General features: G+C 45.7%; 2 protein-coding genes across 10 annotated transcripts in view; one reads left to right on the top strand and one right to left on the bottom strand.

Moving 5' to 3' along the window:
- Positions 1-6,923: 6,923 nt before the first annotated feature.
- LOC134341888 (zinc finger protein 239-like) lies at positions 6,924-21,127 on the bottom strand. 5 transcript variants are annotated; one of them, XM_063039826.1, is made up of 3 exons: positions 20,705-21,127; positions 18,114-18,282; positions 6,924-10,536 (listed from the first exon to the last, which is right to left on the bottom strand). In XM_063039826.1, exon 3 carries the CDS (start codon positions 10,134-10,136, stop codon positions 9,264-9,266), a length of 873 nt encoding a protein of 290 aa, XP_062895896.1. In that variant the 5' UTR covers positions 10,137-10,536; positions 18,114-18,282; positions 20,705-21,127; the 3' UTR covers positions 6,924-9,263. The 5 variants fall into 5 exon arrangements, with proteins under 5 accessions (XP_062895896.1, XP_062895898.1, XP_062895897.1 ...); XM_063039828.1 differs by having other exon boundaries at positions 18,114-18,278; XM_063039827.1 differs by having other exon boundaries at positions 20,725-21,127.
- Positions 21,128-22,205: 1,078 nt separating this feature from the next.
- The window catches only part of LOC134341883 (zinc finger protein 239-like), a 38,060-nt gene continuing 34,132 nt past the window's right edge, over positions 22,206-26,133 (top strand). For all 5 annotated transcript variants that reach the window (XR_010016898.1, XR_010016899.1, XM_063039823.1 and 2 more), the window contains exons 1-2: positions 22,206-22,492; positions 25,096-25,243. The gene's annotated coding sequence lies outside the window, so the exon portion shown is untranslated. The remainder of the gene's footprint in view (positions 22,493-25,095; positions 25,244-26,133) is intronic.

Below are 26,133 nucleotides of genomic sequence, written 5' to 3'. Positions count from 1 at the left end.
GGAAGGGTTTTCACAGATGGCGAGTGCTGTTGGGGTCGGAGATGTTTACAGAAACGGGGAGTGATGTAGGGGTTGGAAGGGTTTTCACAGATGGCGAGTGCTGTCGGGGTCGGAGATGTTTACAGAAACGGGGAGTGATGTAGGGGTTGGAAGGGTTTTCACAGATGGCGAGTGCTGTCGGGGTCGGAGATGTTTACAGAAACGGGGAGTGATGTAGGGGTTGGAAGGGTTTTCACAGATGGCGAGTGCTGTCGGGGTCGGAGATGTTTACAGAAACGGGGAGTGATGTAGGGGTTGGAAGGGTTTTCACAGATGGCGAGTGCTGTCGGGGTCGGAGATGTTTACAGAAACGGGGAGTGATGTAGGGGTTGGAAGGGTTTTCACAGATGGCGAGTGCTGTCGGGGTCGGAGATGTTTACAGAAACGGGGAGTGATGTAGGGGTTGGAAGGGTTTTCACAGATGGCGAGTGCTGTTGGGGTCGGAGATGTTTACAGAAACGGGGAGTGATGTAGGGGTTGGAAGGGTTTTCACAGATGGCGAGTGCTGTCGGGGTCGGAGATGTTTACAGAAACGGGGAGTGATGTAGGGGTTGGAAGGGTTTTCACAGATGGCGAGTGCTGTCGGGGTCGGGAGATGTTTACAGAAACGGGGAGTGATGTAGGGGTTGGAAGGGTTTTCACAGATGGCGAGTGCTGTCGGGGTGGGAGATGTTTACAGAAACGGGGAGTGATGTAGGGGTTGGAAGGGTTTTCACAGATGGCGAGTGCTGTCGGGGTCGGAGATGTTTACAGAAACGGGGAGTGATGTAGGGGTTGGAAGGGTTTTCACAGATGGCGAGTGCTGTCGGGGTCGGAGATGTTTACAGAAACGGGGAGTGATGTAGGGGTTGGAAGGGTTTTCACAGATGGCGAGTGCTGTTGGGGTCGGAGATGTTTACAGAAACGGGGAGTGATGTAGGGGTTGGAAGGGTTTTCACAGATGGCGCGGGGTTTTTGGAAGCTTCTCCAACACTGTGGAAATGTTCCTTAGTTGTGCTACCAAAATGGCACTTTTGTCTGTAACAAAATGTAACCCGTATTGTATCGGAGTGTTTTACTGATAAATTCGTGCAACACTATGCTGAGTGAACCTGAGAACCTGACTGTAGACCGCAGTCCCTACACTGTATTTCATCTGGCACTTCATTGTCTGTTCTCCAAACCTGTCCGAGTCCTTCTGTAGACACCCGCTTAACTCTAAGCTACCTGCCCGGCACCTACCTTTGTATCAACTGCAAAGCTGGTCACCAGGCTATTAATTCTGTCATCCAGATTGTTGATATCTAACATGAAAAGAAACGGTCTCAAGACTGACCCCAGCGGAACGCCATTATTTACTGGCAGCAAACAGAATAGGCTTGCAGTGTTCTGACTCTTTGCCTGCTGCCAGTAAACCAATCTTCGATCAATGGTCGTATCTTTCCTGTAATACCATGAGCTGTGATCTTGTTAAGCAGGCTCATGGGAGAAAGAATTTGTTAAAGACCATCTGAAAATCCAAGCAAACAACTTCCACTGCCTCTCCTTTGTCTATTCTGCCTGTTATTTCATCAATGAATTCCAACAGACTTCCAAGACAAGATTATCCCTCAAGGGAACCATGAAGTCTTTGCCCGATATTATCGTGTGCCAAGTACCCCGAAAAAACATCCTTAATGGACTCCACCCACTGAGGTCAGAAAATATCATATTATTTCCTTTCTTCTGCCTCCCTCCCTTCTTAAAGAATGGAGTGACATTTGCAACTTTCTTGTCTGCCAGAGCCATTTCCCAAGTCTGGTAATTTTTGAAAGGTCATGACCCATTCTTTAAGATAGACACGAAGGGGAACGTCTTCCCTCAGAGGTGGTGAGCATATGGAATGGGCTGCCAGAGCAAGTGGCAGGGGCGATTTCAACATTTAAGCAAAGTTCGAACGGGTGCATGGATGGAAGGGAATGGAGGTTGCTGGAACTAGGCAGGTAAATACTTTTTCACAGACTAGATTGTAGTGTTCTATGACTCTAATACCTTCACAATCTCTTCAGCTATCATTTTCTGAACCCTGGGATGTACACTATCTGGTCCAGGACTTTTATCTACCTCCAGCCTTTCAGCTTTCTAACCAAATTTTCTCCTTAGTAATAGTATCTATACTCAGTTCTGCCCCGATACTCTTGAAGCATTGACATTGTTGGGGAGCAAAATGATGAGAAGTGAGAGTACAAAATGTAAGGACCCCTGGGAGTGAAGTGAAATATTATCTAAGTATATATTTTCCTTAACGAAAAGTATTCTTTCGGAAAATCCTCGAGGAGGAGCAATATCCTCGCAGGTAGGTTTGCTAGCATGGTTCGGGAGGGTTTAAACTAATTTGCGAGGGGGATAGGACCCAGAGCGATAGAGCAGTGAAAGAAGTGCATGGAGTAAAGCCAGATCTAACATACAGAGAGCCTTTGAGGAAAGAGAAGCAGAATAAACGTTGTAAATACAGTAAGGTAGAAGGGCTGAAATGTGTGTACCTCAATGCAAGAAGCATCAGGAACAAAGGTGACGAACTGAGAGCTTGGATACATACATGGAATTATGATGTAGTGGCCATTACAGAGACTTGGCTGGCACCAGGGCAGGAATAGATTCTCAATATTCCTGGATTTCAGTGCTTTAAAAGGGATAGAGAGGGCGGAAAAGGGGGATGAGAGGTGGCATTACTGGTCAGGGATACTATTACAGCTACAGAAAGAGTGGGTAATGTAGCAGGATCCTCTTTTGAGTCAATATGGGTGGAAGTCAGGAACAGGAAGGGAGCAGTTACTCTATTGGGGGTATTCTACAGGTCCCCTGGTAACAGCAGAGATACAGAGGAGCAGATTGGGAGGCAGATTTTGGAAAGGTGCGAAAATAACAGGGTTGTTATCATGGGTGACTTTAACTTCCCTAATATTGATTGGCACCTGATGAGTTCCAAGGGTTTAGATGGGGCAGAGTTTGTTAAGTGTGTCCAGGACGGATTCCTGTCACAGTATGTGGACAGGCCGACCAGGGGGGAATGCCATACTAGATCTAGTACTAGGTAATGAAGCGGGTCAGGTCACAGATCTCTCAGTGCCTGAGCATCTGGGGGACAGTGATCACCACTCCCTGGCCTTTAGCATTATCATGGAAAAAGATAGAATCAGAGAGGACAGGAAAATTTTTAATTGGGGAAAGGCAAATTCTGAGGCTATAAGGCTAGAACTTGCGGGTGTGAATTGGGATGATGTTTTTGTAGGGAAATGTCGTATGGACATGTGGTCGATGTTTAGAGATCTCTTGCGGGATGTTAGGGATAAATTTGTCCCAGTGAGGAAGATAGAGAATGGTAGGGTGAAGGAACCATGGATGACAAGTGAGGTGGAAAATCCAGTCAGCATACATGAGGTTTAGGAAGCAAGGATCAGATGGGTCTATTGAGGAATATAGGGAAGCAAGAAAGGAGCTTAAGAAGGGGCTGAGAAGAGCAAGAAGGGGGCATGAGAAGGCCTTGGTGAGTAGGGTAAAGGAAAACCCCAAGGCATTCTTCAATTATGTGAAGAAAAAAAGGATGACAGGAGTGAAAGTAGGACCGATTAGAGATAAAGGTGGGAAGATGTGCCTGGAGGCTGTGGAAGTGAGCGAGGTCCTCAATGAATACTTCTCTTCAGTAGTCACCAATAAGAGGGAACTTGATGATGGTGAGGACGATATGAGTAAGGTTGATGTTCTGGAGCATGTTGATATTAAGGGAGAGGAGGTGTTGGAGTCGTTAAAATACATTAGGACAGATAAGTCCCCGGGGCCTGACGGAATATTCCCCAGGCTGCTCCACGAGGCGATAGAAGAGATTGTGGAGCCTCTGGCTAGGATCTTTATGTCCTCATTGTCCACGGGAATGGTACCAGAGGATTGGAGGGAGGCAAATGTTGTCCCCTTGTCCAGAAAAGGTAGCAGGGATAGTCCGGGGTAATTATAGACCAGTGAGCCTTACGTCTGTGGTGGGAAAGCTGTTGGAAAAGATTCTTAGAGATAGGATCTATAGGCATTTAGAGAATCATGGTCTGATCAAGGACAGTCAGCATGGCTTTGTGAAGGGCAGATCGTGTCTAACAAGCCTGATAGAGTACTTTGAGGAAGTGACCAGGCATATAGATGAGGGTAGTGCAGTGGATGTGATCTATATGGATTTTAGTAAGGCACTTTTTGATAAGGTTCTACACGGTAGGCTTATTCAGAAAGTTAGAAGGCATGGGATCCAGGGAAGTTTGGCCAGGTGGATTCAGAATTGACTTGCCTGCAGAAGGCAGAGGGTCATCGTGGAAGGAGTACATACAGATTGCAGGATTGTGACTAGTGGTGACAAGGATCTGTTCTGGGACCTCTACTTTTCGTGATTTTTATTAACGACCTGGATGGGGAGGTAGAAGGGTGGGTTGGCAAGTTTGCAGATGACACAAAGGTTGGTGTTGTTGTAGATAGTGTAGAGGATTGTCGAAGATTGCAGAGAGACATTGATAGGATGCAGAAGTGGGCTGAGAAGTGACAGATGGAGTTCAACCCGGAGAAGTGTGAGGTGGTACACTTTGGAAGGACAAACTCCAAGGCAGAGTACAAAGTATATGGCAGGATACTTAGTAGTGTGGAGGAGCAGAGGGATATTGGGGTACATGTCCACAGATCCCTGAAAGTTGTCTCACAGGTGGATAGGGTAGTTAAGAAAGCTTATGGGGTGTTAGCTTTCATAAGTCAAGGGATAGAGTTTAAGAGTCGCGATGTAATGATGCAGCTCTATAAAACTCTGGTTAGGCTACACTTAGTGTACTCTGTCCAGTTCTGGTCACCTCACTATAGGAAGGATGTGGAAGCATTGGAAAGGGTACAGAGGAGATTTACCAGGATGCTGCCTGGTTTAGAGAGTACGCATTATGATCAGAGATTAAGGGAGTTAGGGCTTTACTCTTTGGAGAGAAGGAAGATGAGAGGAGACATGATAGAAGTGCACAAGATAATAAGAGGAACAGATAGAGTGGATAGCCAGCGCCTCTTCCCCATGGAACCACTGCTCAATACAAGAGGACATGGCTTTAAGGTAAGGGGTGGGAGGTTCAAGGTGGATATTAGAGGAAGGTTTTTTTACTCAGAGAGTGGTTGGTGCGTGGAATGCACTGCCTGAGTCAGTGGTGGAGGCAGATACACTAGTGAAGTTTAAGAGACTACTAGACAGGTATATGGAGGAATTTAAGGTGGGGGCTTATATGGGAGGCAGGGTTTGAGGGTCGGCACAACATTGTGGGCCGAAGGGCCTGAAACTGTGTTGTTATATGTAAAAATATCTTGGTCCCATTCTGAAATGGAACTTTACAAAGAAAAATAAGAACTGAAATGACAAATTTAGAAAACAGTATCTACACTGAAACAGAGTTAGATCAACACTAGCTAGGACAAAAGAAGGATGAGGAATTACAGACGTTAAAAACTTACACAACTGTCAGATAAAACTCCTAAATATATATTTTCTTCAAAAATAAGCAGGATTCATCACTCCATGCAAGCATATGCAATTGTGATATGAAGTACAGACCAGAAAACTTAAATGAGAGGCCAACTCAGAAAAATGAATAATCACTATTGAAGAAAATTTTAACCAGTGGAATGATTATGACCCTCCATTGAAGACACCCCACTGATCTGAGCAGACTAGATGTTCGTCAAGGAAGCATCGAACGACTGACTCAAAGTAGGAGATGTCTTCGCAGAGAGAGAAGTTTCTTGCAGAAATACAGGACAGGGTGGTTAACATAAAAATTATCAAAAATACATAAAAAACTAATAAACAAGGTGATGAATGCAGAAAATGCCAAGAGAAACCAGACACAATCCAACACTTTCCAGGATCCTGCAGCAGTTTAACTCAACCTGCTTACTTTCAAATATACGATCAGGTGGCAAATATAGTTCACCAAAATCTTGCTTTAAGCTCGTGAATGACCACCATAACCTCATAAAGGCACCATAAATTCAAGCCTGATCCAGTTTCAGAGTCAAAATCTTACAAGTTATAGTTAATCAATATATTATTACAGATAGGACAATCCGTATTAACAATCTGGAGATAATATTACAGGACAAACAAACAGGAACAACTCAATCCATAGATATAACCATTCCCAACACACAGGTCCCTCGACCAATGGAGGTGGTCAACATCACAGGGCATTGTTTGTGTCATCAGTCAGACAACCAAATTATTTTCTCAGTCCGTCATCTTCCAAATGCTGCTACACTGTCATTCGTTGCCCCACTGCTGAATTCCCTTCTCCTCATCGTACGTTCATACCCCGACCATCATCCAGAGCCCCAAACTCTGCCCTGTGCAGACTCGCCTCTGGTTTCTGACCTTACTTCATTGAAAATCCAACTGATGGTTTCCCATTTCTGCTTACAGTCTGTAGAGGACAGTACTGTTTTCAAACAACACTTTAGAAGCAGGGAAAATGACCCATAATGTGGAAATGAGTCGTGATTAAGGAGCTTAACTACCAATGTCATTCTTCCTCAGCCCAGAGATTTGAGGGGCAAAGAACATGACAGACAGAACTGCAGTCAGCTCGATTTCATCAGTCGGCAGAAAATTCAAGGGAAACTTCTTCGCCCACAGAGTGGAGACTGTTTGGCACCACTGGGAGAGCGAGAGGTGAACAACAGGGGAGGATTTAAAAGTACTGTTGTGGAACAGAATCACTGGCAGGGTCCAACCGGCCTGAGTTGACTCTCTACTGTACACTATGTATGTCAGACATCCCAACTCTCTCGGAAGTTCCGGGAGTCTCCCGCAAATTAACAGTGGCTCCCTGATGCCCGCAAATTATATACAATGTCCCGGAAATTGATTTTTTTGAGAGCGAGCGTGACAGAACGCGCAAGGGAGAGCGAGCGCAAGAGCAAGAAAGCAAGCGCGAGAGCAAGAGCGAGAAAGCAAGTGCGAGTGAAAGCCACCACGAGCGAGAAAGAGCGCGCGCGCGCGAGTGAGAGAGTTCCAAAAAAAAGTCAGAGTGGCAGAGTGTTCCAAAAAATATATAAAATGTACGTCACCCCAGACCACACTAAAGTGTACCCCTGGCTAATAGGGGTCAAAATAATGACAGTGTTGCTCGCTGCACTGTTTGCAACAGTGACTTTTCTATTGCCCATGGTGGGTTAAGACTGTAAAAGACATGTTGAGGTGAGTTTAACAGATGTCATTCGTTCATTAGCATAGCTAACGTTATTTAAACTAGCTGGCCAGCTGCTAAGGAGCTACTCTATTGCAGACATCCCACCCCTCCCAGAAGTCTCCTGCAAATTGATGGTGCTACCTCCCTGAAATGAGTTTTTGCAGGGTGGGATGTCTGTGTATGTTATAAATTCACTAAGTACCGGAGACAGTTTAAAATAAACTGATTTATTTGTCTCAGATCCAGAATATTAAACTCCAGTCCCATTAAAGGTGAATATGCAGCAGAAGAAACTCCTCCCATGCCCAGTGACCAGGGTGCAGAACTGGGTGTGGTGAGCACCAGCAATAATTGCAGAGTTCAGCACCGACAGTCACTCTCGAAATTGCATTCAGCGACAGTGATGGTCAAATATCCAGCATGAAGCTTATTCAAACTTTCTCCCCAGTGTGAACTCGGTAATGTGTCATAAGTGTAACACGCTGTAAGGTTTCACTGCTCATGTAACGTCCTCTGTGCAGTGTTTCACTGCTGAGGTAATGGTTTCTCTGTAGCAGCAATGTTTAGATTACAACTGGAGATAACAGGGTTTTGGAGTGTGGGGCTATCCAATGACAGAAATGTTCTTCCTTGTGAGTCTGGAAGAGAGATTTTCATGGTCTTTTGCTGGGGAGAGATGAGAAATCGCGAGTAGAGAGAGTGGGCCCTTTTTCTTTCTTTTTTGTTTACTTCACTAACCCCAGAGTCAATGTAAGAATTATAAAGCTCAATTGTTTAATCACATATTGTGTACTGTTTGTTATTTCAGGTTACTGATTTGTAGCAGCGAACACATCACACAGCATCTGCCCAACTAAGATTTCTTAAGTTTTGCCGATCTGGGGGCTATTACCCCCTATATTAAGCTGCTAGCGGAAGCAAGAGTTACATGAGGTTAGATGACTGAGTGACTCACTTCCCACATTCAGAGCAGGTGAAAAGTCACTGCCCAGTGTGAACCTGGTAGTGTGCCATAAGGATAGACAACTGAATGAATCTGTTTCGTACACGCAGCAGTTTAAATGAACCACTAGCAGTAGACCTCACCTGGAGTCTGGTTTTGATGTTAAAAACCTTTATATATTAGTAACTACTTAATATAGTAACTTAAACCAGGTAAATCAAATGTTAGCAGTGTTATGCATATATATGTGTATAAACATAATTCCCAAAATGGTTAAAGCTCGGGTGGCAAGAGTTAAAGTCTTACAATGGTAATGTAAGGAAGTTCAGTTCAATGCACGGAACTGGTGTGAGAGGGAGAGACGTATTTGTAATCCAATGTGAAAACCACAACAGGAGAAGAACGAGCAAACATGTGACATTGATCTTCCATCATCGGGCTCCGAATCCACTTTCGAGTCAGCCAAACATAGCTTATCACTCAGGGGACCGTCTTCGAGGGTAAGCTACCACCCAGGCAGGGGTAGACACACCGGTAGCCTCCACAGGGTCACCCTTCTACACACCATGATAGCCACTGATCGATTCTTCTGATCGATCCTCAACGCACCCTTGTGAGCACTCAGAAGTTCCCCCCAGTGACTCTTCTGGTACTGGCCTCCTTTCGCTGACCGTTTGCCTTAACTGGTGTTCCACTGTGTGTCTCTGGGACCTTGCTAAAATAAACACGCTGTGAAGCAACTGTGAACATCAAACTGTCCATCACATAACTCCACCTCTCTCTCACCATAGCAACCAAGAAGCAGGCAGCAGTACTGTAGTCAGTTTCTCTCTCTCTCTCTCTCTTTTAAAGGCACAGTCCATGTCCATCACAAATCCTTCACCACATTCACAGCAGGTGTATGGCCTCTCCCCAGTGTGAACTCAATGATGCACATTTGGTTGATTTGGCTGAGAAAATTTCTTCCCAAAGTCTGAGCAGGTGAACAGCCTCTACACAGTGTGAACACACTGGTGTCTCTGTAGTTGAGATGACGAAGTGAATCCATTTACACAGTCTGAGCAGGTGAATGGCTACACCCTAGTGTGAACTGACTTGTGTCTCAGTAGGTGAGATGACGAAGTGAATCCCTTCCCACAGACTGAGCAGGTGAATGGCCTCTCCCCCGTGTGAACTCGCTGATGTACCTTCAATTGAGATGACTGAGTGAATCCCTTCCCACAGTCTGAGCAGGTGAATGGTCTCTTCCCGGTGTGAACTGACTGGTGTCTCAGTAGAGCAGATGACTGAGTGAATCCCTTCCCACAGACTGAGCAGGTGAATGGACCCTCCCCAGTGTGAACTCGCTGATGTACCTTCAGTTGGGATGACCAAGTAAATTGCTTCCCACAGTCCAAGCAGATGAACGGCCTCTCCCCAGTGTGAACTCGCTGGTGTCTCTGCAGGGTGGATGACAGAGTGAACCCCTTCCCACAGTCGGAGCAGGTGAATGGCCTCTCCCCAGTGTGAACTCGCTGATGTACCTTCAGTTGAGATGACAAAGTGAATCCCTTCCCACAGTCTGAGCAGGTGAGTGGCCTCTCCCCAGTGTGAACTGACTGGTGTCTCAGTAGGTGTGCTGACCGTTTGAATCCTTTCCCACAGTCTGAGCAGGTGAACGGCCTCTCCCCAGTGTGAACTCCCTCGTGTGCCTTGAGTTTAAATGTGTCAGTAAATCCCTTCCCACAGTCTGAGCAGGTGAACGACCTCTCTCCAGTGTGAACTGACTGGTGTCTCTGTAGGGAGGATGGCAAAGTGAATCCCTTCCCACAGACTGAGCAGGTGAGTAGCCACTCTCTGGTGTGAACTGACTGGAGTCTCAGTAGGCGAGATGATAAAGCGAATCCCTTCCCACAGGCCGTGCAGGTGAACGGTCGCTCCCCAGTGTGAACTCGCTGGTGAGCCATTAGGTCAGATGACCGAGTGAATCCTTCCCCACAAGTTCAGCAGATGACCAGCCTCTGCCCAGTGTGAACTGACTGGTGTGTCCACAGGTGGGATGACCAACTGAATCCCTTCTCACACACAGAACAGGTGAATGGCCTTGTCCCAGTGTGAACTTGCTGATGTACCTTCATGAGATGACCTTGAATCCCCACAGTCTGAAAAGGTGAACGGCCTCTCCCCTGTGTAAACTGACAGGCCTGCCAGTCGGTCAGATGATCGAGTGAATCTCTCCTCACAGTCTGAGCAGGAAGGATGATCGAGTGAATCCCTTGCTCCACTTCTTATATACGTGGACAGAGACAGCAAAACTGGCGTGTTTTGTTTGAGATTCCCGTAGATAAATTCCTTGTCGTTTTTAACCTGAAAAAAAGATTTATAAAATCCATCAATGAGTGAAGGACAACATTTTAGATGAGATCACTTGAGTTGCCAAGGTGTGATCTGACATCACACTGTTACAGTGAGGTTCAACACAAGTTGGAGAGAGAAATCATCTTCTAACTGGGCACAGTACTGGTATCTGGAATGACCATCAAACTCTCTGATGCTCTTCCTGTCTCTATAAGAATGGGATATTTCTGCCATTTCCAATCTGTGACCTGGCTCAGTTTAACACTCCCCATTGGTATTATTCCCTGTTCCCACTGAGCTGCATGGGTGCCTGGCCCCACAGTAACTGAAACACTCTCACGCAAATAGACTTTGTTGATGTGCAGCTGGGATTTTCTTTTATCTACTGTCAATGTAAAGTGCCACAGTTTTATAGCCATGTAAACATTTCCTGCCCAGATGAATGGTTGGTAGGTACAGCTGTTAAAAGGAATTACATGAATAGTGGTATTATTTCATGTCCTTGTCACAGAGTCATAGAAAAGTACAACACAGAAACAGGCCCTTTAGCCCATCTAGTTTGTGTTGAACTATTTAAACTGTTTACCCCCGTACCCCTACCATCCAGGTACTTATACAAACTCTTAAATGTTGAAATTGAGCTCACATGCACCAGTTGGGCTGTCTGCTCATTCCACACCTGGATGACCGTCTGTGTGAAGAAGTTTCCCCTCATGTTCCCCTTAATGTTTCACCTTTCACCCTTAACCCATGGCCTCTGGTTGTAGTCCCAACCAATCTCATTGGAAAAAGCCTTCTTGCATATACCCCATCTATAACCCTCATAATTTTGGTACACCTCCATCAAATCTCCCCTCAATCTTCTACATTCCAAAGAATAAAGCCCAGACCTGTTCAATCTCTCCTTATAACCCAAGACCTCCAGGCAAAATCTTTGTGAATTTTCTCTGAACTCTTTCAAACTCTTTTATTTCTTTCTTGTAGGTTGGTGACCAAAACTGCACATAATACTCCAAATTATGGCTCACCAATGTCTTGTACAAAGTCAACATAACATCCATCTCCTGTACTCAGCACTTTCGTTTATGAAGGCCAATATGCCAAAATCTTTTTTTCCGTCCTATTGAACTGTGACACCAATTTCAGTGAAATATAGACCTGTATTCCCATATCCCTTTCTTCTACAATACTTCTCAGTGCCCTACCAGTCACTGTGTCAGACCTACACTGGTAGGTCCTACCAAAGCACAACACCTCACACTTCCATTTTCCATTTCTCATCCCATTTTTTCCAGCAGTCCAGATTGCACTGCAAGCCATGATAGTCGTCCTCGCTGTCCACTGCACCACCAATCTTGGTGTCATCCACAAATTTGCTGATCCAGTTAACGACACTATCGTCCAGATTACTGATAGAGATGAAAAACAACAACAGATCCAGCACTGATCCATGTGGCACTCCACTAGTCACAGGTTTTCAGTCAGAAAGGCAACTATCTGCTACAACACTCTGGTGATGAAGTTTTAAGGGTATTGGGGGATGTAAGAAATGATTCTTGGACTCTTGTAAATAACGGGTTAAAACTAAGTCCAAACTTATGTGTGCTCTGTTCCAGATAGTGTGCAAATTTCTGTTCTGTCCTTCACTGAGGAACCTGCTAGCAGCTTGTTTAGATTAACGACTCTCAGATGTCTCTTGGGAACGTTATGTAGAGTTGAGTTCTCATGAGACACGAATTCAACTAAGTGTCTAACAAAAGAGAATAACTGATAAGGATTGGACAGAACATTCATTTGTAATTAAAACCCTGATTTAGTGGACTCTCTTATCTAAAAAAAATAAGTTTTGCTCCAACAGACTTGGTAGGAATGGAGCCTCCCCTCCATGGACTCTCTCTATACTTCCTGCAGCCTCAGTAAATCAGACAATATAATTAAAGATTCCCAGAACTCCAGACCAGACATTCTCGATTCTCAACCACCCATCGGGTCGAAGATAAATGAAAACAAACAAAAAAACAGAAAATATACCACCAGACAGCATCTCTAGGAAGAGATGCAGTCGACGTTTCAGGCCGAGACCCTTCGTCAGGACTAACGAAGGACTAAGGTTAGTCCTGACGAAGGGTCTTGGCCTGAAACGTCGACTGCACCTCTTCCTAGAGATGCTGCCTGGCCTGCTGCATTCACCAGCAACTTTGATGTGTGTTGCTTGAATTTCCAGCGTCTGCAGAATTCCTGTTATTTATTGATATACCACCAGACCTAGGGACATTTTCCATTCTGCTTTTATAAGCAAACTGAATATTCCTCAGCAGTATAAGATGGACTCTTCACTTCATAATGTAACTTGATGTGACTTGCACCATACGTCCACCTGCAATGGATTTTCTCTGTAACCATTACACTCTGTTAATGTTTTACCATTATCTACTGTTGTAATGTGTTGATCTGAGAGGATGGTATGCAAGACAAGATTTTCACTGAACCTTGGTACATGACAATAATAAATGATTCCCCACTTTAATTGTGTGGAAATATTAGACAGACTGAGCTTCTCCTCTGGAACTTCTGGAGGAAGATTTCACTGAAGTGTACAAATGTTTGAGAAGCCCAGAAAAACAGAAAAGGCTTCCGTCTTGCATTAATAGGGCTATATACCTCGAAACATTGGCTGCACTTCGGCAATTTGTAACAGTGGAATGAAGTCAATGAAAAAAATCCCCACCCACAATGAGAGAACGTGACAGATCTGGATCTGTCTCCCTTGTCTGAATGGAAAAAAAGATTAAACAGCACAAACACGAGAAACAAACCCGCAGACGTAAGGCAGTGGTCCCCAACCACCGGGGCGCAGACCACTGGAGATGAGAGAGAGTGAGGGTGAAGGACACAGAGAGACAGGAAACGATATGATTTGGTGATATGAGTGAGCTGCACCTTTCCTCATTCCCTGTCACACAATGTTGAACTTGAACATGCCCCCTACACCCTCCCCCGTCGGCCGATATTAAACCGGTCCACAGTGCAAAGAAGTTTGGGGAACTCTGACATAAGGAACCACACACATGACACCAGACCCTGGTGTAGCAAACCCATGCATGACATTAGGCTTGTGGCCGGGGGAGGGAAGGAGAGGGGTAAGACTTTTTGTTCCATGGCTCTCTTCCAGTGAAGGTGGGACCTGTACAGAAAGGACCACAGCAAAAGAGAAGGTTCTCAGGAAACTGAAGATCTGAAGGCAGATAAGTCACCTGGACCTGATGGGTTATGCCCACAGTTCTGAAAGAGGTGGCCAGAGAGATTGTGGAGGCATTAGGAATGATCCTTCAAGAATCACTTGATTCAGGAATGGTTCTGGAAGACTGGAATATTGCAAATGTCACTCCTCTCTTCAAGAAGGGAGAGAGGCAGAAGAAAGGAAACTATAGGCCACTCAGTCTGACAGTGGTTGGGAAGATGTTGGAGTCGATTGTTAAGGATGTGAGTTCGAGGTACTTGGAGGCACAAGATAAAATAGGCCGGAGTCAGCATTGTTTCCTCAAGGGAAAATCTTGTCTGATAAATTTGTTGGAATGCTTTGAAGAAATAATAAGCAGGGTAGACAAAGGAGAATTGGTTGATGTTGTGTGCTTGGATTTTCAGGCCTTTGACAAGGTGCCACACGTGAGGCTCCTTAACGAGCTCTGAGCCTATGTTATTACAGGAAAAATGTAGTGGCTGATTGGCAGGAGGAAACGAGTGGGAATACAGACAACCTTTTCTGGCTGGCTACCGGTTTCTAGTGGAGTTCCACAGGGGTCTATGTTGGGACCGATTTGTTTTATGTTATATGCCAATGATTTGGATGATGGAACTGATGGCTTTGTTGTAAAGTTTGCAGGGGATGTAAAGATAGGTGGAAGGGCAGGTCGTTTTGGGGAAGTAGGGAGGCTACAGAAAGATCAGGAAAATGGGCAAGGAAATGGCAGATAGAATACTGTTTTGGGAGGTGAATGATTATACACTTTGCTAGAAGAAATGAAAGGGTTGACTATTCTCTAAATGGAGAGAATGTACAGAAAAAAATCTGAGGTGCAAATGGACTTGGGAGTCCTTGCGCAGGATTCCCTAAAGGTTAATTTGTGGGTTGAGTCTGTGGTGAGGAAGGCAAACATGATGTTCACATTCAGTTCAAGAAGACTAAAATATAAAAGTGACGATGTAATGTTGAAACTTTATAAAGCTCTTGGATTATTCTCAGCAGTTTTGGGCCCCTTATCTCAGAAAGGATGTGCTGACACTGGAGAGAGTTCAAAGGAGGTTTATGAAAATGAGTACAGAACTGAATGGCCTGTCATATGAAGAGCATTTCATGGCTCTGGACCTGTATTCAGAGGAATGAAGGATGATTTCTTTGAATCCTATCAAATGGTGAATGGCCTTGATTGAGTGGATGTGGAGAGGATGCGTCCTGTATTGGGAGAGTCTAGGACCAGAGGACGCAGCCTCAGATTAAAGGAGGCAGTGGGACATCCTTTTAGAAAGGAGATGAGGGGGAATTTCTCTACCCACAGAGTGGTGAATCTGTGGAATCCTTTCCCATGGGCAGCTGTGAAGGTCAAGTATTTATGGATATCAAAGGCAGAGGTCACTAGATTCTTGATTGATGATGGTTTACGGGAAGGAAGGAAGGAAACTGGGAATGAGGAAAATTGGAACAGACATGATTAAATGGCAGAGCAGGAGTGATGGACCAAATGGCCTAATTTTGCTCCTATGTTCTATGGTTTTATGTGGCGGCAGCAGAATGATGTCACATGTGGGTGAGAGCTTGTATTCAAAGTCTGCTTAATGGACATTTTTTATGATATCAGGGGGTGAACAAAGGAAACTTTATGGTTTTCATCAATTAATCCAACGTTGTGTGATTTAAAGTCCCTTGTTTAATGAAAGATTTTAATGTTTTCAGGGGGGTGAACAAAAGTCCCTTGCAAGATACCCTGCTCTGCCATGTTGTCCGTAGAGTGGGAGGTGTGGTGCTTCTCTCGAGTTGGGTCACAAAACCCCAATGTTTCTGAGGAGGACTTTCCAGGATGATCTGGTCTGGGGTGGTTAAGTCAGTGCAGTGTCTCGTTGTTTAGTATTTTCAGAAACAACAGTTTTACGAATATACACTGGAATTGCCAGCAGGGTAAAGACAGGTTCATAGCAGTTAACTGAAGATCTCTCATCCCTGTGGTCCTTGTCTCCTGGCAATCTAAACACCCCGACAGTGTAGGTACCCCTTCATCTAAAAGTGAGTGAATCATTCAGTTAGCTGATTGCTGAGAGGAATTATATTTGTTGGTCATTAAAGTTGGTCCAGATTTGGCTGGATGGAGTTAATGCAGAGTTCGGGGGTGTCACACTGAAAGAACCCAACAGCCAGATCCTCTACGTTGTCCCTCCGACCTCCGGCCACTGGTGGCGCCGTGGGGACCTCCTGCAAATCACAGCACAGTGCCGACCCCAGCTGTTGCCGGCGGATCTCCTGGTTGGGCGGCGATGAGGAAGGGTCTGATCTTGGGTTTCTGTAAATCGAAGGTTGGTTGCAGTGGGAAAGGGCCGGGACCGAGCCAGACAGCTGGACAGTCTGGGCCGAGAATGTAGGATCAGTTAGTTGTGCTTCCCCAAGCTGTGAGAGCGGATGTCGGTGATGTGGATCTGTTTACGTGTACGGGAGTGGGGTAAATGGTGGGAAAGTTGTGGGGCTACTGGCGGGGTGGAGGGAGGTTGGGGATGTGGGTTATCGGACACAGTGTTACCCGGGAGAATGGGTCTGAGGGCAGATTAAGCTGTAAGCAAGGGCGGGATCTGGTCCATTGCATCAGACAGCTTTTAGGAAGCAACAAATCTCTCTTTATGTTAATTACTGTCTAATCTTGCTGCTAACATTGTGTTTGTCACAGAACCCAGAGTCTGGGAACAGCTAGATGGTAGGAAGCAGATGGTGATGATGGGAGGCTGTTTATTGGAGTGAAGGCCCATGCCTCCTGGAGTTCCCCAGCGTTACACCCATTGCTATTTGTCATCTATGTCAATAATCTGGTTAAGAATGTACAGGGCATGGGTAGTGAGTTTGCAGCAAACAATTTCAAACAATTACTTCGTTTTGCAAGACAGTAAATATAAACACCCCTTCACTTTACTTTATTGTCGCCAAACAATTGTTACTAGAGCGTACAATCATCACAGCGATATTTGATTCTGCAACTTCGCACGGCCTGGATTACAAATCAATAGTAAATATTAAAAATTTAAATTATAAATCATAAACAGAAAATAGAAAAGGGAAAGTAAGGTAGTGCAAAAAAAAACGAGAGGCAGGTCCGGATATTTGGAGTGTACGGCCCAGATCCGGGTCAGGATCCGTTCAGCAGTCTTATCACAGTTGGAATGAAGCTGTTCCCAAATCTGGCCGTACTTGTCTTCAAGCTCCTGATCCTTCTCCTTGAGGGAAGAGGGACGGAAAGTGTGTTGGCTGGTTGGGTCGTGTCCTTGATTATCCTGGCAGCACTGCTCCGACAGCGTGCGGTATAAAGTGAGTCCATGGACGGAAGATTGGTTTGTGTGATGTGCTGGGCTGTGTTCACGATCTTCTGCAGCTTCTTCCGGTCTTGGACAGGACAACTTCTATACCAGGTTGTGATGCACCCTAGAAAAATGCTTTCTACAGTGCATCTATCAAAATTAGTGAGGGTTTTAGGGGACAGACCAAATTTCCTTAGCTTTCTCAGGAAGTAAAGGCGCTGGTGGGCCTTCTTGGCAGTGATGTCTGCTTGGTTGGGCCAAGTCAGGTCATTTGTGATATTGACCCCGAGAACTTAAAGTTTTTGACCTGTTCCATTTGCACACCACCCATGTAAATTGGGTCGTGCGGTCCACTACTGCTTCTGAAGTCAAAAACCAATTCCTTCGTCTTGCTGACGTTGAGGTATATGTTATTGTCTTCGCATCATGCCACCAGGTTTTTAATTTCCTCTCTACTCAAACTCATCATTACCCGAGATACGGCCTACAATTGTCATCATCAAATAACTTATATATTGAGTTTGATGGAAACTTGGCTACACAATCATGGGTGTACAGTGAGTACAGCAGGGGTCTGAGTACACAGCCTTGTGGGGCACCGGTGCTCAGAGTGATTGTAGAGGAGAGCTTGTGCCCTATTTTTACAGCCTGGGTCCTGTCTGTGAGGAAGTTGAAGATCCAGCTGCAGATCTGAGTGCTAAGGCCCAGGTTCCGGAGCTGAGGAATCAGTTTATTTGCAATGATGGTATTAAAGGCCGAGCTTTCCCTCTCCCCCTCTCCACACTCAGAACCGACCAAAAGCTACTTCAGAAGATGCAAGTTCTTCAAATGACAAACACTGAGGGAATGTGTGTGAGTTTAAAGAGCTGGGATACTCACAGAACATTACCAGACCTGGAGTGATTGCAACTGGGTCTGACAGAGGCATAGCTGATACTTCTGAGCACATTCATTCTCACCTCAACTATTCTCTACCTTACTTTGAGCAGATATATAATGTCTAAAGGACCGGTGTTTGAGCAAATGAGACTCACCAAGCTTGCTCCTGACTGAATCAATGGAAACCCTGATTCAGAAGGGTTCTCTCCAGTTGGTGCTCTCAGTCCTCGGGCTGGTTCACTTGCTGCTGTTCCCTTATCTTCAGTCGTGGTTCGCTTCCAGTCGTGGGCTTTTCTTCCAATAAACCTCTCACCGCAGGTCTAACTTTAACATGAAAGATAATGAAGCATGTTAACGATACAAAGGAGAACAAAATATTTCTGCTCACTGAAATCTAAACATTGAAGACAAATATAATGATCTCAGTGAACAGATCTGTAATTGCCCCTGACATGTCACAAAACCTGATAAGGGATAGGAAGGAGTCATCGTTCAGTCATGGTAAGACATGAGATGTAGGAACAGAATTAGGTGATTCGATCCACCACTCAACCATGGCTGATTTTTATTCCAACACCATATTCCTGCCTTCCTCCTGTAACCCTGAAGCTACTTAGCAATCATGAATATATTAATCTCTGCCATAAATATACCCAAATGACAGCCTCAACCAACCTCTGTGGCAACAAATTCCACAGATCAGCCATCTTTTGGCTGAAGAAATTTTTCTCATCTCAGTTTTAAAGGGAAGCATCTTTATTCTGAGTGTGTTGTCAGATCACAGAGTCTCCGTCGAATGGAAACATCCTCTCCATGTCCACGGTATCCAGGCCTTTCAGCATTCAGTAGGTTTACTTAACCACCTCCCCTTTCATCACCCCGTCTGAACTCCACTGAGCACAGCCCCATAACCATCAAATGCTGCTCATACATAAAGCCGATCGTTCCTGAGATTATTCATGTGAACCTTGTGAGCAACAATTGCACTGAACACATTCCCAAGTATAACAGACAATCAGGAAATTTAAACCATTCCAGAGTCAATGTAATAATAAAAAAACTGGAATCACCAGAATCGCTCGACAGGAGAGGAACTGCTGTGGGGAGAGCAACAAAATTAACGATTCAGGTTCACAATCTTCTGTCCGAATGGATTCTGAATTTTCCATTTTTAGTGCAGATCTCCAGCAACTTGAGTTTCTGTTTGATTTCCACTGCCTGACAGACAGGTGACAGTGAGGAGGAATTTCCAAACACAGTTCGAACACTGAACCCCCAGGTCTATTTCTACCGGTGCAAACACAGAACAGCCCATTTAATCACAGCCTCTCCTTGTGAGGGATGGAATACACACTCATTCTCTCCTCAGATTAACAGCCATTGCTTCCAGAGGAACTCCAGAAACAAACATTTGATCCCATACCAGAAATACTCACTCAACACCTCATAAACCCTGGCAGCTTGATCCCCGGGTCCATTTTACTTGGATCTAAAACTGTGATATCCCAGGACCCAACCTCACAGGGTCACACAGCTGAACCTGCTACTCACCGACCCTGAGAGCCTCACACATCGTCCTCACATCTCACACTGGGTAGTGCAATCCGGGATTTCTCCACAACCAATGTCCAGCTGCTCAAAATTTCTGCTTCACTGCAGAAAGACGACCATCCAGCCCCATCTGTAGAAGCACTAACCAAAGTCAAAACCAAAACACCAACAGTTCCATATGCCTGGAATGTAGATCACAGGATTATAGCCCAAGCACCAACTCTCCTAGTAATCTTTACTGCCAGTAAAATGCTGCAGTGTGTCAGACAGTCACAGTTCAGAAACTAGCACCTCCACACCAATGTACAACAGAACTGGTTCCTGATGACCCTCTGGCATTCCAGCTAACAAAAACTGATTCTGGAAATAACTCAGCGAGGCCAAAGGTGCAAAAGAACACTTCACAATGAAAACAAGGGTTAGAAGAAAGATTGCTGATAAATAACATTGAGGAGGTGGGACACAGGGTGGACCAAGGTTGACCCAGATGGTTGATGTACATCACTGAAGTGGGGGTGGGGGTGGGAGTGGGAGGGTGGGGAGATAGGTCAAAGGTTGAACAAGATGGGCAGGAATGAGCAGACGGAACCACGTGGGGAAGAAATCTAGGATGATCACTGATGCAGACATCCCACCTCTTCCTGGAGTCTCCCGCATATTAATAGTGGCTCCCTGATGCCCGCAAATTATATACAATATCACTGAAATCAATTTTTTTGAGAGCGAGCGAGAGAGATAGCAAGAGCGAGCAAGAGAGAAAGCAAACGTACGTCACCCCAGACCACACTAAAGTGTACCCCTGCCTAATAGGGGTCAAAATAATGACAGTGTTGCTCGCTGCACTGTTTGCAACAGTGACTTTTCTATTGCCCATAGTGGGTTAAGACTGTAAAAGATATGTTGAGGTGAATTTAACAGATGTCATTCGTTCATTAGCATAGCTAACGTTATTTAAACTACCTGGCCAGCTGCTAAGGAGCTGCTCTATTGCAGACATCCCACCCCTCCCGGAAGTCTCCTGCAAATTGATGGTGCTACCTCCCTGAAATGAGTTTTTGCAGGGTGGGATGTCTGCTGATGATCCTCCAGCAATACACAGATACTGAATGAATAGTACATACTACTGCACAAAAGATCCTAAAATGACAAAATTAGAACAAACAATAAGAACTGGCATATGAACTTTGACCCTCACCGAATTTTTAATCAACACACCATTGAAAGTTTCCCATCCGGACACTTCATGCCGGTATTAACTCTGGTAATGGTAATTACTCTGCCCGTGACTGCGAGGAATTGCACAGACCTTCGGATACAGATCAGCCAAACCCCCTCCCAGCCTGGGAACCACAACGAACTGATCTGACAGCCCGGGCTCGGGCGCAAAGTTAAAACAAGGCCTGCGGGACCGGAGAGCCCGGAGTCTGCAGCCGTCCGGCAGAACTCGGTCCCGGGCCTTTCCCACTGCAGCAAACCCACGATTCACACAATATCGGGATCAGATCCTTCCTCACGGCCGCCGGCGACGGCTGCGGTCGGCACCGCGCTGCGTTCAGCGGGAGGTTCGTAACAGCACCAACCGTGCCCGGAGGTCTGCAAATCGCCGCCTGGAGCCGGAGGTCCACACACCGCCACCAGTGGCCGGCGGTCCGCACAGCGCCACCGGTGGCCGGAGATCGGCAAATCGCTGCCGATAGCCGGACATCCACACAGCGCCACCAGTAGCCGGAGGTCCGCACAGCGCCACCCGTGCCCGGAGGTCTGCAAATCGTCGCCGGTAGCCGGACGTCCACACAGCGCCACCAATGGCCGGCGGTCCGCACAGCGCCACCAGTGGCCGGAGATCTGCAAATCGCCGTGGGTGGCCGGAGGTCCATGCAGCGCCACTAGTGGCCGAAGCTGGAGGGACAACGGAGAGGTAAACCACAAACATGAGAAAGTCTGCAGGTGCTGGAAATCCAGAGCCACATAAACAAAATGCTGGCGGAATTCAGCAGGTCAGGCAGCATCCATGGAAAAGAGTCAACAGTCGACGTTTTAATTTGAGACCCTTCTTCAGGACCGAGAAGGAATGTGGGAAATATTTGAATAAAAACAGGGCGGGTGAGGAAGGGATATCTATGATCCATATTGTCAGGGTGTTGAGTTTACCAGGAGACAGAGACTGCAGGGACGGGAGGTTTTCTGTTGACTAATACACTGTGTGTGGACCCCGCTGGCAATTCTGGTGTTGTGACCCGAATCGAGACAAACACCACGCTGCCCACTCCACCAACAACACGGCACAGCCGGACACATAACAGGGGACTTTACATCTCACAACACTGGATTCAGTGATGAAACCCGTGATTAATGTTGTTATCCCACTGAAATCATAAGAAACCTCCATTAAGGTGTTTTTAAATACGAGCGCTCGCCCACAGGTGACGTCACACAGCCACCTCGCCCCCCCCCACGCGCCTGACGTCACACTTGGGTTCCCCACACCGGGATCTTCCCTCACTTGCGCCGTGTCTTACGTCACGCACGCACACGCTGCTGTGCTCGAGCTTGGTCGGTTTAACGGCTGAACTACTAATCGAGCGATCACCCCCCCCCCCACCGCTGAAACAAACGCTTCAGGAACTGCCCTATTTCCATTGGTGGGCAGGAATGTCAATCACTGGTTACAACCAATAGCAGTAGCGGACCAGCCGAGTAGGTGGTACCCCCGCTGAATCCGTCTTCCGCTCCGCGGCCGATCTCTCCGTCGAAGCGAACAAATCCCAAAGTAAATGTCCGCTTTCTGATTTATTTCCATTTCCTTCCGAGGGAAGTTGGGGCGTTTGTGAAGCGTCTCCTGCGGCCGGAGTCCGATGCATCGCTGAGAGGTAGGAGGAGACATACGAAGGCGTGAAGTATCGACAAGAAGCTCGGAGACCTCGGCCTTCACCCGGCCTTGTGTAGCTGGATCCTGGACTTCCTGTCAGATCGCCGGCAGGTGGTAAGAGTGGGCTCCCTCACCTCTGTCTCTCTGTCTCTCTGACCCTCAGCACACAAACCCCACAGGGCTGTCTCCTTGGCCCCCTCCTTTACTCTCTGTATTCACATGACTTGCGTCGCCACCCACAGATCCAATCTGCTAATTAAATTTGCTGACTGATTAGCCTAATCTCAAATAATAACGAGGCAGCCTACAGAGAAGAAGTCATCATCCCGACACAGTGGTGTCAGGAAAACAACCTCTCCCTCATGGTGACAAAAACAGAGGAGCTGGTTGTGGACTACAGGAGGAATGGAGACAGGGACCAAATTCAACATTTCCAAGTCCGTTATTGCACATTTTAATATTGATCACGACACAGTGTATTTTATATATTGTTAATGACATAAAATGTATTTATAGATTGTTACTGACAGAGAATCGTATAATAATTTGTGTTCCGTGTGTTATCTGAATGTACTTGCCTGTGATGCTGCCACAAGTCAGTGTTTCTCTGTACCTGTACCTTCCCGTACTTGTGCACTTGACAATAAATTCAACAGGACCTGAGAAATCTCAGTGAGATTTGATTAGTGATGATCATCTTGGCAGCTCAGTAGGTCGAATGTATGAGCCAATACACTGTTAAATACAAAAACCCTGAACAGTGTTGATGATCAGAGGGATCTTAGACTCCAAGTTCATTGCTCCCTGAAAGAGACTGCACAGATTGATTGGGTGGTTAAGAAGGCAAATGTCATGGTTGTCTTTATTAGTTGAAGCATTGAGTTCAAAAGTCGGGAAGTTGTGTGGCAGGTTTATAGAACTCCAGTTTGACCACATCTGCAGAGTCTCATACAGTTCTGGTCGCCCCCATTCTCGGAAGGATGTCGGAGTTTGGAGAGGGTGCAGAAGAGGTTTACCAGGATACTGCCTGGATTAGAGGGCATGAGCTGAAACGAGAGGTTGAACAAACTTATGTTGTTTTCTCTAGAGTGGAGCGGGCTGGGGTGAGACTGGATAGACGTTTATAAGATTACGAGAGGAATAGATAGAGCGGACAGAGGATATATTTTTCCTGGGGGTTGAAATGTCTAATACATTTAAGGTGAGAGGAGATGTGAGCGACAACTTTATTTCTTTCCACGGAGTGGTGGGTAGCCGGAGTTCAAGCAGCTGGACATTGGTTGTGGGGAAATCCCGGATTGCACTACCCAGTGTGAGATGTGGGGGTGATGTGTGAGACTCTCGGGGTCGGTGAGTGGCAGATTCAGCTGTGTGACTCTGTGAGGTTGGGCCCTGGGATATCACAGTTTTTGATCCAGGTAAAATGGACCCGGGGATCGAGCTGCTTGGGCTCATGAGGTGTTGAGCGAATATTTCTGGTCTGGGATCAGATGTTTGTTTCTGGAGTTCCTTTGGAAGCAATGACTGCTAATCTGAGGAGAGGATGAGTTCCCATTCCATCCTGACAGGGGGAGGCTATGAGTAAATGAGCTGTTCCATGTTTACAACAGTAGAAATAGACCCGTGAGTTTGGTGTTCAAACTGTGTTTGGAAAACCCCCCTCACTGTCACCTCTCTGTGACTCGGTGGAAATCAAGCAGAATCTCAAGTTGCTGGAGATCTGCACTAAAAGCTGAAAATGTTTGAAGTCATTCTGATGAAATGTTATTAACCTGAATTGTAAAGTTTGTTTCTCTCCCCACAGCTGTTCCTTACCTGCTGAGTGTTTCTGGAAATTCCAGTTTCTTTTTATTACATTCACCCTGGAATGGTTTATATTTCCTGAAATGGACCTCATCTAATCTGGAAATGGAAATGGCTCGTTCTGTGATAGTAGAGCAGTAAAGAAACCACAACTTTTCCCTGTAAATTACCCTGGTACCAATTTGTCTGTTATTCCTGGAAATGTGTTCAGTACAGTTGTTGCTAACAAGGTTTACAAGAATTATCTCAGGAATGTTTGGCTTTATGTATGAGGAGCATTTGATGGTTCTGGACCTGTGCTCAATGGAGTTCAGAGGGACGGTGGGGGTGGTGGAGGGATGTATGGTTAAGTAAACCTACCGGATGCTAAAAAGCCTGGATACAGTGGACATGGAGAGGATGTTTCCATTAGATGGAGAGTCTATGATCTGACAACAGAGTCTCAGAATAAGATGCTTCCCTTTAAAACTGAGAAAAAAATTTTGGCGCGAAGATGTTTGATGTGTGGAATTTGTTGCCGCAGAGGTTAGTTGAGGCTGCCATTTGGGTATATTTATGACAACGATTAATATATTCATGATTGCTAAGTAGCTTCGGGGTTACAGGAGGAAGGCAGGAATATGGTGTTGGAATAAAAAGGCATGAATATGCTGTTGAGTGATGGGGCAGACCAGATGGATCGAAACACCTAATTCTGTTCCTGTATCTTGTCTCTTACCATGACTGACTGATGACTCCTTCTTATTCCATATCGTTTTGTGACATGTGAGGGACAATAAAAGATTGCTGACCGAGATCATTATATTTGCCTTCAATGTTTAAATTTCAGTGAGTTTTGTTCTTAGTAACATTAAGCAGAAATGTTTGGTTCTCCTTTTTATTGTTAATGTGCTTCATTATCTTTCATGTTAAAGTTATTGGAAGAAAACCCCCAACTGGAAGCAAACCACGACTGAAGACGAGGGAACAGCAACAAGTGAACCAGCCCGAGGATTGAGAGCATCAACTGGAGAGGACCCATCTGACTCGGAGATTCCAGTGATTCAGTCAGGAGAAAGTTTGGTGAGTCTCATTTACTCAAACACTGGTGCTTTAGACATTACATAGCTGTGCAAGGGAAGGTAGGAAATAGTTGGAGTGAGACTGAATGTGTCCAGAAGAAGTTATGCCTCTGTCAGACCCAGTTGCAATCATTCCAGGTCTGGTAATGTGCTTCCAGCAGCCCAACCCAGCCCTTTAAAACCACTCCAATTCTGTGGAAGTGGAATCCGGATAAAGTCACTCAGAGACCATATAAGTACAAACTCTTTATTCCAAGCACCCAGGGCTTACTCAGTTAGTTGCTCAAACAGGAACAGTCTATGACTGTTCCCGCCCAATCCACCAACTGACTAACAATTCCTCTTATGCCACAGGTATATCCATCCAGATACCCCCCACACAAGACAGGCTGGAGCCAAAGTTATTTACTACATGACAGCCCCTAAAGAGAAATTACAAAATAGTCATAATGGCTTACACACACAGAACAGACTGAAGCTGTCCTATCCCTACGCATGAGTGTACAGGGAGATAAGCATCCTGAAACCCCAGCTAGCAACCCTCAAGAAGAAATATGGCTCAGCGTGGCTTAGCACATCTGTTGATCATCAGCAGTTTCTTTCAGAAAAACAGGCTGCTATTATTTAATGAAGTGTTAACCCTTTTACATACTTTATCATTCCCTCCTTTTGATCATTACATGATCAACAAAGCAGTCATTTTTTTACAGAGAAAGCAACCGAGTACAGCATTGACTCATCAGTGCGTAAAAACAGCATACAACAGTAATGATAACAATCATATGTACAACTATTAGGCCAAAACAGTATCTATAACAATGTACTCTCGGCAAGTCAATAAAATCAACTCGGAGACATGAAAGAGGTCCACCTGTCAAGGGAGTTGTACCC

This window comes from Mobula hypostoma, unplaced genomic scaffold (assembly GCF_963921235.1).
Source record: "Mobula hypostoma unplaced genomic scaffold, sMobHyp1.1 scaffold_60, whole genome shotgun sequence".
Classification (NCBI taxonomy): Eukaryota; Metazoa; Chordata; class Chondrichthyes; order Myliobatiformes; family Myliobatidae; genus Mobula; species Mobula hypostoma.
The sequence above is the reverse complement of the archived record's forward strand: the minus strand, read 5'-3'. Positions and strand labels throughout refer to the sequence as shown.